The sequence below is a fragment of the Ailuropoda melanoleuca genome, chromosome 12 (assembly GCF_002007445.2).
Source record: "Ailuropoda melanoleuca isolate Jingjing chromosome 12, ASM200744v2, whole genome shotgun sequence".
NCBI classification, from domain to species: Eukaryota; Metazoa; Chordata; class Mammalia; order Carnivora; family Ursidae; genus Ailuropoda; species Ailuropoda melanoleuca.
In genome coordinates, this window is record NC_048229.1 from 38,594,274 (window position 1) to 38,606,677 (window position 12,404).

Sequence of the window (12,404 nt, forward strand, 5' to 3'; positions counted from 1 at the left end):
CATGTGTATTAACACTAATAATACGCTTAATCACATGGAATGTCCCATGTGACAATCTTGTCATTGAAAAGGGAATTTATGAGACAATTTTAATAATGTTATTACATTTGCTTTAAAAAATTTATAAAAGGATTTGTTCCAACAATTTGACAATAGTTACAGCCCCTTCAGGGAATGAAAGCTATCTTTGTTGGCTTCTTTGTAAAATTTAAAAATTTAGAGAAAATTATTACAATAAAATATCACATTTATGAAATAAAATATTAATTTATATATACAAATAATTTGATCACTTTATCAATATTAAAATATATATCTTGAAGTAATGATATATTATTTTTAAAAGATTTTATTTTTAAGTAATCTCTTCACCCAGCTTGGGGCTCAAACTCACAGCCCCAAGATCAAGAGTTGCATGCTCCCCTGACAGCCAGTCAGGCACCCCTTAAAGTAATGATATTTTAAATAAAATAGTAGAGATGCAAAGATATGCAGATAAAAATTTATTATAAAAAGATCAATTGAAGAGTTCCCAAATTGGATGTTGGGATACAAAAAGGTTGTCATTAATTTCAAGCTTATAACACTAAAAATATAAAATGTCACAAAAGTACATACATAACATTAGTGAATAGTTACTAAATAAGTTGTACTGGAATAAGAATTTCGGTGAGGACAAAATAAATTCAAAAATTTAATGTACAACTTATAATAATAGACTATTTTAGCTATGTATAAACCAAACTACTTACAGCTATCTAAAAAATAAAGTGGATTCAAAGTATTTTAAAATATGAAAAAAGCAACAAAAAAGATTTTTCACTTTTCTCCACTCATGATCAGAAAGTTTTTAAAATTTAGAAAGGAATAAGCTATTGCTAGAGGTCTTCCAATATTCATTTTATTCTTATAGTAGTTAAACGTGAAACACATAAGGCATTCTCATATTAATTATATTTCTATATTTTCTTACCAATAAATTCTTAGGATTTCTCCTATTACATTTCTAGGGTTTCTCTTTCATGTCATGTTACCTGAAAGACATGCTTAAAGGTCTTACAAAGCTTCCTTTCATACTATTTTTTACCATTATGAACTTTTTGATGGCGATTAAGATTTGAACCTCTTGCAAAAGCCTTCCCACATTTCTTACACTCGTAGGGTTTCTCACCAGTATGAATTCTTTGATGCAGAATAAGGTCTGAAGAACGAAGAAAGGCTTTTCCACATTTGTTACAAGTATATGGTTTATCACCAGTATGAATTCGCTGATGCCGGGTCAGATATGTTGCACAAGTAAAAACTCTCCCACATTCATTACATTCCCAGGCTTTCTCACCAGTGTGAATTTTCTGATGTTGTATAAGTATTGAATCTCTACTCAAGATCTTTCCACATTCCTTACATTCATACAGTTTCTCATCAGCATGAATTAACTTGTGTCGAGAAAGTTCTGATGAACGACGAAAGGCCCTTCCACATTTCTTACACTCATAGGGTTTCTCACCAGTATGAATTCTCTGGTGTTGAGTAAGGTCTGAAGACTGACGAAAGGCCTTCCCACATTCCTTACATAAATAGGGTTTCTCACCTGAGTGAATTCTCTGATGTGCTGCAAGTATTGAGCCAGTACTAAAGGCCCTTCCACATTCCTTACATTTGTAGGGTTTCTCACCAGTATGAATCCTCTGATGACGAATAAAGGCTGAAACATTAGTAAATGCCCTGACACAATACTTACATTTATAAGGTTTCTCACCAGTATGAATTCTTTGATGTTGAGTAAGATATGAAGAATGACGAAAGGCTTTTCCACATTCTTTACATTCATTGGGTTTCTCACCTGTGTGAATCCTCTGATGTACTCTAAATATTGAACTAGTACTAAAAGCCTTTCCACATTCATTACACTCATAGGGTCTTTCACCAGTATGAATCCTCTGATGACGAATAAGTGCTGTACCATTACTAAATTCTCTAACACACTCCTTACATTTAAAGGACTTCTCACTTGTATGAATGCTATGATGTAGAAAAAACTGTGAGGCATTTTCCTCACTTTCCTTAAATTCATTAGATTTCTCCCTAGTAAAAATTATCTGATGTTGCATAAAGTCTGAGTCACTGTTCAAAGACTTCCTACATTCCTCACATTCATAGGGTCTCATACCAATACGCACTAAATGATATGAACTAAGTTTTGAAGTTCTACTAAGGGCCTTCCCATGTTCCTTATAGTCATAGAATTTCTTGCCAGTATGACCTTCTTGATGTGTAGTAATTTTTGAGTCCTGTCCATAGGCATTTTTATATTTTTGGCATTCATAAGATTTCTCTTTGGTATTAAATGTTTGATGCAGAGGCAGAGATGTATCCTGAATGAAAGGGGATATGTCTTCAGAGGTACATGAGACTTGGCTAAAATGTCTTTCCTGAGATCCCTGTTTAAGTCCATGCTTTGTAAATCCTTCCATTATAACCCATTGGGATGAATCTATTTTATAGTTATCCTTTTTCAGAGATAATTTCTTGTTCTCCCACCTATATTTATATTCTGAAAGAAAGCACAAATAAAAACATTCACTTTTTTGGGAGGGAGAAGGCACAAAACTTAGAAAAGACATAATTACATTGACATTAATGTTTATAATGTAAATAGGATTTATGGTTCTTATATGGTGATGCAATTTGAGAGATGAAGTATAGAAATAGGAAAGTGATATAGGAAAGGCATGGGGGAAGGGATCAGAAAAATATGAAGTCAATGATTCTTAAATTCTGGAATAAATTCAAAGTATACTTTGGCAAAAACCCAAAAGTCTGATAACCTAGTCTGTTTGAAGGTTATAGGTACGTAACCTCTCTCACACATTCAGTGTAGCAAATAGAAATGATATAACTACCATTTGGGGATATTTACCAGTTTCTAGCAAAATTACATAAGTATTTATCCCTTGACCAAGCAATCCCAATTCTAGAAACCCAAACATATACTTTCTGGAAAGAATCTGAAGAGATTTATGCAGAAGGTTATCCACTACAGAACTATTTGTAAAAGCAAATGACTATAATGAATCCAAATAGCCACCAACTTACTATTACCTGAACTCAGTATAGTATATGAACACAGTAGAGTTCTACATAACTGTATAAAGAAATGAGAAGTATCTATATATTCCTACTGAATGATTTTCATGACTTTTTAAAGTAAAAGAACAAAGTGGAGTAAACTGGATAGTATATGCTGCTATCATTTATATAAGAAAGGGGATATATGAAGATATACACATAGGTGCTCACATTAAAACAAAGAAAGGATAAATCATGAAGTTTATGAAAGATATACTATGATGGAGGGAATGAAAACAATGGGGATGGGGTAAATTCAAATATATCACAAATATGTAAATGAAATTGATATTAGGTGAGGAATATGGGACCTCTCTATACTATTTTTGCAACTTTTTTGGTAAATATAGAATTATTTAAAAATTTAAACATTTTTTGAAAAGAGAATGAAAAAGTCATGCCCATAAAAATCATGAAAAAAGATGAAAACACATAGTAGTGCTATTTCTTTTGAACACTTCCTGACAGGTGTAGCCACAGTGATAAGACTAGAAAGGAGTATCAAAGTTACAAGCATAGGAAAGCAAGAAACAAAACTGAAAAAAAATTACAAATTTTTTGACTGTCTTCATGGAAACTCTACTATTGGAATTATTAATTCCAATAATTAATGAGTGATGGCAAAAATCAACATATAACACCAAGAAAGATAAGTCAATTTTATATACCTTTTTTATTTTTGCCAATGTATCTATATGGAATGATTTCCACAACAACTTAATAAGAAAACTAGGGCAGGGTGCCTGGGTGACTCAGTCAGTTGAGTGTCCGACTCTTGATTTTTGCTCAGGTCATGATCTCAGGGTTATGAGATGGAGCCCAGCATCAGGCTCCACGTTGGAGCCTGCTTAAGATTCTCTCTCCCTCTCTGTCCCTCCCCCAACTTGCACCCACTCTCTTTCTCTCAATCAAAAAAGAAAAAAACCAGGACAGTAAAAAAAAGACTGCAGAGAGAATAATATCCAATGTAAAAGAGGGAAAGAGAACTGGGACTATAAATATGAACATGCTGTATTTCTGAAAAAAATAAAGGCAGAAATGATTAATCAGATTACCTCCAACCCCCCTCCCCAAAATGTTACCTACAGTGAGGGTGGCAATGAATGAAGCAGATAGGGTTGCAAACATAGCTTCTCTAAGTATATTTTTATAATGACTTTTGAAGCATACAAATGTTTTATATATTCCAATTATAAACTAAAAAATCTAAACCTAACAGTTAAGATATATGGTATATTAAGTTGAAAATGCACAAGAAAGAATTAATCTAGCAACTTTACAAACTGTACTCTAACTGGAAATCCTTATTGTAACATATTCTAAGGGAAAAAGGAAAAGAAAACTGTAATAAATCTTAAATACAACTTCAGATAGGTTTTTCAGTTGGTAGGTGTTTTGGTATTCTAATTTTGAAACTATTCAGTGGCATTTGGAACAGAAGACTTGAATAAATATACTCAAGTTGTGGGAAATAGGGTTTTCCACTGCTCAAGAAAGTTACAAAATTGAAATGCAGAAAAGTGAGACAGAATCTTGTCTTTTGGACTTCAATTAGAGTTAATAGTATGATTCAGTTATAAAATATACGTTCTCTGTCTCTTTCTACTTAATGGATATAAAAGCAATGACAATCCAGTAGTAAAGAGTACACTGAACACTGATATTGGTCAATGAACACCATTCCCTATTAAAAGAAACTAAAGCTTCTTAATGAGCTGGCTAATTCCAAGTTTGGAGAAAGAAAAATACAAGATGAGACTAGAACATATTTTTGTGCAAGAAAACAAGAAGGTCATTAAAGACTCATGCACACATGAAAAAGGATGCAGAAGCCAGCTGAAAGGGGCTTTCAATGGCCAACTATAAATGATAGTTTAATCATCAAAAAGAAGAATGCTTACAATGGATCATAAGATATTGCTATTTAAAAAAAATCAATGAATCTGTAATGTTTCTCAACAAAAGTGGAGAGGAAAAGCTTTTCTTTAACAAAGCAAGGCCAACTAATAAATGCAGAAAGAAAGTGATAGAATTTCACTTTTTCCAAAGCTAAATTTAATAATTGTTTTGAATAAGAACCAATGAATACCAAACATTTTGGGTGAAAGATTTCTAGAGGACAATTACACAGTCTCCAAGTATCACTGCACAGATTATTTAGTAGCTATAAGGGGGAAAATGTAACTTTTCAATGGAAAGGCCTGGTAGTCATCTTCAATCACCTGATCAAAATTACCATCACTAGAATGAGAAAACTTGACTTGGCCTCCTGATATGATGAAGTACACAACTCTAAGGGTTCCTGGGTGGCACAGTCGGTTAAGTATCTGATTCTTGGTTTTGGCTCAGGTTGTTATCTCAGGATCCTGAGATAAGTCTCCCATTGGGCTATGCGCTCAGTGCAGAGACTGCTTGAGATTCTCTCTTCCTCTCCCTCTGTCCCTCCCACTTGTACTCTCTCTCTCTCAAAAATAAATAAACCTTTTTTTTTAAAAAAGTGCACAACCCTAATTAAATATCAGAACAGACGAAATTGCTTAATGTGAATCTAATCACAGGGTTACAATTAGATAAATCCTGAATGTAAAACATTACAGGACAATTTGACTTTCACTATTAAAAATATTCTTATTTTGAAAAACAACAAAAAATAGGCAAAATATTGTTCTTGATTCCAAGGCTAAAACAATGCAGAATAATTTATTTTTTAAAAGGTTCAAATTTGGGGTACCTGGGTGGCTCAGTTGGTTAAGCATCTGCCCTCGGCTCAGGTCATGAGGGTTCTGGGATTGAGCCCCATGTCAGGCTCCCAGCTCAGGGGACAGCCTGCTTCTCCCTCTCCTCCCCACTTGTGCTCTTTCTCACTATCTCTGTTGCTATCTCTACCTCTCTCTCTCAAATAAATAAATAAAATCTTTTTTTAAAAAAAAAGTTACACATTCCTGAAGATGATGTAATAAAACTGAACATATGTATTATACACATTGCCGGAAAAAGCTTTTAAAATTGTCTTTAGGGGCGCCTGGGTGGCACAGCGGTTAAGCGTCTGCCTTCGGCTCAGGGCGTGATCCCAGCGTTATGGGATCGAGCCCCACATCAGGCTCTTCTGCTATGAGCCTGCTTCTTCCTCTCCCACTCCCTCTGCTTATGTTCCCTCTCTCTGGCTGTCTCTATCTCTGTCGAATAAATAAAAAAAAAAAAAGAAAAAGACCTTTTATTAAAAAAAATAAAATAAAATAAAATTGTCTTTAAAAAATCAATCATAAAAAAATGGGAAAATTTTATTTACAAAAGAATGTATAGAAAAAAAGGAAATTTCAATTAGAAATTGAAATTGGAAGAATCTGGAAGACAACCTCATTATGTAAGTTTATCTATATTATAATATTGATATAATATATCTAAAAGTTTATTAAGAAAGGAAGGCATATGATACAGTGTTTTAGAGAAAATTCATGATGCATTTATACACATCTAATGTGTAAATGTATACATAAATGCATGTAATATGTGTGCTATAGTTAGCTATTATGGGATGTAAGAACTTATTTTAAAAATTGATTTTAAAAAGTTAACTTCTATCTGTTCATCTGCATTTCAGATGAAATCATGTCCACTCTTATCTACTCCCCCTGATTTGACTTGGAGAGGCAAAATAGCTTATGAGCTAAGAGATGTACAGCTTGGGTTTAAACTTTATCTCCAACACTTACTAGTTGTTGACCTTGGACAAGTTACTTCAAGTCTTTCTGTCTCAGTTTCCTCTTCTGTAAATAGGAAAAAATAGTATTTTTGAAAAATAAAAATCTAATCATGTCATAGCTCTGCTTAAAATCTACTTATTTCCATTTCACTCAGAAAAAGTTCAACCACAGTTTACAAGTTCATCATAAAATGACTCTTTCCAGCACACACTTCCCTGATCACAGATCGCAGATCCTTTCCTCTTTGTTTACTCTCCCCCCCCCGTACTGGACACCTCGATGCTGCTTATACACAATAAGCCTGCCTGCCTCAGGTCTTTTGTACTTACTGTGCCTTCTACCCTGAATCATCCATGTTTATAATCCTTTCCCTCTGTCCTATTCTATTTTATGCTGATTCCATGCATCATGCAATTGCTTGATCCTCCTCTCTCACCTCAATCTCTTCTTGTCTGCAACCTCTATTCCATTGCAAACATATAACCTTTATACCCAAAACTCTCTACCAAGGTGACTACAATCACTCCCAGGGCTCCAACTATTATAGCTCTGTGAGGCTTGTCCACCTTTCAATCTTTAGCCATTTTTTCTGGTTGTGGTATTTGAACTCTAATTAATTCTACAATGACAATTAATTCTACATTTTGAAAGATTTTTATGGATTTTTTAAAAGTTTTTTATTTAAATTCCAGTTAGTTAACATGCAATGTAATATTAATTTCAGGTGAATAATATAGCAATTCAACACTTCCATACAATACCTGGTGTTCATCACAGCAAGTACACTCCTTAATCCCCATCACTTATTTTTCTCAATACCTAGGCTATAAGTTTCTTAATAGCTGATATATTTAATAATGTCTATGTCTCCTAGAAAAATATTCTCCACAACATAGAATAAAAGGAATTGTTGTTTGAAAGAATGAATACATTAATAAAGTGGATTAAAAACTGAACATATTTAATACCAAAATGTTTAAAGGAGTGACAAATGCATAGATCAAGAGGCAAGAGAGAGAGAACTAATGGGAATTAGATCTCACATTAAAGTAGATGTTTCTCATTAGAATCACTTACTAGGAATAGGCAGAAAATATGAGAGAAAAGAAGCATGGATAGTATTAGGTTGAACGTGAAAATGTGGGCATTTGGAAGTTCACGATGAGTTTACTTTTCTTAATAGTTGTGGGCCTTTGAGGGGAGATACCTCCAAACATCTCAAAGATGTGGTCTTCTCACCGAGCAGCTGGTTTATATCCTACATTCCTCTTCCCTTATATAATCATCAATCACTTACCTAGGTACAGGCCTCTTGTCAGCTCACTGTCAAAAACACTCCAAGGCTCCTTCCCTTGCTCCAATAAAGAGATCACATCTGGCTTGGGAATGCAAAGTCCTACTCATAAGATAAGAAGACTTTTTATGTTGTTGTTGTTCCAGGATGAAAATCCTATCCTGGGGCACCTGGGTGGCACAGTGGTTAAGCGTCTGCCTTCAGCTCAGGGCATGATCCTGGCGTTATGGGATTGAGCCCCACATCAGGCTCCTCTGCTATGAGCCTGCTTCTTCCTCTCCCACTCCTCCTGCTTGTGTTCTCTCTCTCTCTGGCTGTCTCTATCTCTGTCAAATAAATAAATAAAATCTTAAAAAAAAAAAAAAGAAAATCCTATCCTGTGACCAGCAAATAAATTGGAAGGGACACAAAAAAGCAGAGAAGGTGTAGCCTTGGCCTTAGGCTCAATGAAGATATACATTCTCAACTCTACAAAGCTCAAGCCATGTCTTTAGGAATAGGGAGAAGAAACGCATAGGATATATGAAAGGAGTTGGGAAGATCTTCTCAGGGGAAGCAAATACTCCAAAGGGCTCTACACTTTTTGGAGAAAGGTATACTTACCAACTGAGACCAGGTTGCTATAATTCTCCAACATTACATATTTGTACAAATTCCTTTGAGTTGAGTCCAGGAATTCCCACTCTTCCTGAGAAAAGTCTATAGACACGTCTCTGAATATCACAAATCCCTAAAACAAAAACCCTGAGTTATACTTGTGTAATGCAAATAAATGACTTCAAGGTGGAAGGAGAGAAAACAAACATAAAAGGAGAAGAAGTAAAGGAGAGTTTTACAGGAAAGGAGAGAAATGGAGCACAAACAGGTTGGGCTCAATACCTGTGATGTGGGTGAAAACCAGAGTTAATGTTAATCAATGACCAGGCTTCACACAACCCAACTCCTGCAGATAAAAAACTCCTGTGCACAATGAGAGAATTCCAAGATCCATTCTTCTTTAAAAATATACTAAATATGTATGGTGACTAACATAATATAATAAAAAACAGGGGCAGCTGGGTGGCACAGCGGTTAAGCATCTGCCTTCAGCTCAGGGCGTGATCCCGGTGTTATGGGATCGAGCCCCATATCAGGCTCCTCCACTATGAGCCTGCTTCTTCCTCTCCCACTCCCCCTGCTTGTGTTCCCTCTCTCGCTGGCTGTCTCTATCTCTGTCGAATAAATAAATAAAATCTTTTAAAAAATATTATTATTAAAGAAATAAAAATATACTAAATCTAATTAAGAGGAACATCTCATTAAACAGCTAACTGGCATATAGTATTTTCTCAGTAAAGAGAAGTACCCTTATGCTTCCCTTTCCCCCTTGAAAAATCAAGTTATAATTGGTAAACTCTTGGAAGGGTGTCAGAGGATAAAATTTTAGAATAATAAGAATATAAAGAAGATCCTGACATTTTCAACAATCAGAAAGCAGGTCACATGAAAGGTACCAGAAAATAGAAACATAATGCCATTCTCAATAGTGCCCTGAAATGAAGAAACAGAACAAAATAAAAATATAACAAATTTTGCAATACTGAGAATGAACCCTTGACTAGAGTCATTTATGCAGCCAAAATTCATACAAATGTGAGGTTGTATAATACGATTCTAGAGAAGCAAGGGATCAAATATGTATCTCCTATGCACCTTCTCTCTTTTGTTGTTTTTTATTCTTTTATTTTTTATTTATTTATTTTATTTAAATTCAATTAGCCAACATATAGCACATTATTCTTTTATTTAAGACAGATTTTTCAGCTTATTCAGGTATAATTGACAAATGGATTGTATGTTTAAAGTATACAATATGGGGGCGCCTGGGTGGAACAGTGGTTAAGAGTCTGCCTTCAGCTCAGGGCATGATCCCGGCATTATGGGATCGAGCCCCACATCAGACTCCTCCGCTATGAGCCTGCTTCTTCCTCTCCCACTCCCCCTGCTTGTGTTCCCTCTCTTGCTGGCTGTCTCTATCTCTGTTGAATAAATAAATAAAATCTTAAAAAAAAATAAAGTATACAATATGATGATTTGACATATGTATACTTTGTGAAATGATCACCACAATTGGGTTAATTAACACATCCATCAACTCACATGGTTATTTTGTGTGTGTGTGTGTGTGTGAACACTTAAGGTCTACTTCTCTTTTTAGGAAAAAGATTTTATTGGGGCGCCTGGGTGGCGCAGTCCCTAAGCATCTGCCTTCGGCTCAGGGCATGATCCTGGCGTTCTGGGATCGAGCCGCACATCAGGCTCCTCCGCTAGGAGTCTGCTTCTTCCTCTCCCACTCCCCCTGCTTGTGTTCCCTCTCTCGCTGGCTGTCTCTATCTCTGTCAAATAAATAAATAAAATCTTTAAAAGAAAAATAAAAGAAAAAGATTTTATTTATTTGAGAGAGAGAGAGGGAGAGAGCATGAGAAGGAGGAGGGGCAGAGGGAGAGGGAGAAGTACACTCCCTGCTGAGCAGGGAGCCCAAGGCAAGGCTCCATCCCAGGACCCTGAGCCAAAGGCAGATGCTTAAGCAACTGAGCCACCCAGGCGCCCCAAGGTCTACTCTTTCAGCAAATTTCAAGTACATAACACAGCATGATTAACTATAATCATCATGATGTACATTAGACTCCCAGAGTTTATTCATCTATAACCAAAGGCCTGTGCCCTTTGACCAGCATATCCCTATCTCCTCCAACCTAGTCCTTAGTAACCTCCACTTTATTCTGCTTTGGAGAATTGGAGTTGTTGTTGTTGTTGTTGTTGTTAATCTCACACATAAGTGAGATCATTACGGTATTTGCTTTTCTCTGGCTAATTTCACTTAGCATAATATCTTCTAGATAAAACCATGTTTTTGCAAATGGCAGGATTTCCTTCCTTCTCATGGCTGAATAATATTCCACTATATGTCACTGTCTGTCTATCTATCTATCTATCCATCCAAGTAGATGTCTAAAAAATATCTCACATCTATTTTAACCATTGTTCCATCAGTGGACACTTAGGTTGTTTCCATATCTTGGCTATTGTAAATAATGCTGCAGTTACAATGAGCATGGTAGTGCAGATATCTCTTCAGGATACTGATTTTGATTTCTTAGGTTATATACTCAGAGATGGGACTGCTGAATCATATAGTGGTTCAATTTTTAATTTCTTGAGAAATATCCACACTGTAATCCATAGTGGCTGTACCACTTTATATTTCAACCAACAGTGTACAAATGTTCCTTTTTCTCTAATTTCTAACCAACACTTATCTGTTGTCTTTTGGTAAAAGCCATCCAAACAGGTATGAGATGCTATCTCATTGTAATCTTGAACTTTCCCTGGTGATTAGTGATGTTGAGCACCTTTTATATGCCAGCTGGCCGTTAGTATTTCTTTTCTAGAAATATGTCCATTCAGGTACTTTTCCAATTTAAAAATCAGGGTATTTGGGGGTTTTTTGCGATTAAGTTATATAAATCCTTTCATATTCTGGATATTAATAGTTAATCAGATATAAGGCTTGCAAATATTTTTTCTTTTTTTTTCTTAAATGATTTTTTATTATATTATGTTAGTCACCATACAGTACACCCCCAGATTCCGATGTAAAGTTCGATGCTCCATTAGGTTTTTGATATAGTGTTCCACACTTCATTGTTTGGGTATAACACCCAGTGTACCATGCAATACATGCCCTCCTTACCACCCATCACCAGTCTATCCCATTCCCCCACCCCCTCCCCTCTGAAGTCCTCAGTTTGTTTCTCATAGTCCATAGTCTCTCATGTTTCATTCCCCCTTCTGATTACCCCCCCTTTCTTTACCCCTTTGTTCCCCTACTGATCATCCTAGTTCTTCTGTTCCATAGATGAGAGAAATCATATAATTGCCTTTCTCTGCTTGACTTATTTCACTTAGCATTATCTCCTTCAGTGCTGTCCATGTTGCAGCAAATGCTGAGAATTCGTTCTTTCTGATAGCTGAGTAATATTCCATTGTATATATGGACCACAGCTTCTTAATCCAGTCATCTGTTAAGGGGCATCTTGGCTCCTTCCACGATTTAGCTATTGTGGACAATGCTGCTATGAACATTGGGTGCATATGGCCCTTCTCTTCACTATGTCTGTATCTTTGGGGTAAACACCCAGTAGTGCGACGGCTGGGTCATAGGGAAGCTCAANTTTTAACTTTTTAAGGGACTTCCACACTGTTTTCCAGAGTGGCTGTACCGACTTGCATTCCCA

General features: G+C 35.6%; 1 protein-coding gene across 1 annotated transcript in view; it reads right to left on the minus strand.

Moving 5' to 3' along the window:
* Positions 1–405: 405 nt before the first annotated feature.
* The window catches only part of LOC100469897 (zinc finger protein 345), a 73,605-nt gene continuing 61,606 nt past the window's right edge, over positions 406–12,404 (minus strand). The window contains exon 4 of the mRNA XM_034638386.1: positions 406–1,843. Coding sequence (XP_034494277.1) covers positions 1,077–1,843 — 767 coding nt within the window. The 3' untranslated portion in view covers positions 406–1,076. The remainder of the gene's footprint in view (positions 1,844–12,404) is intronic.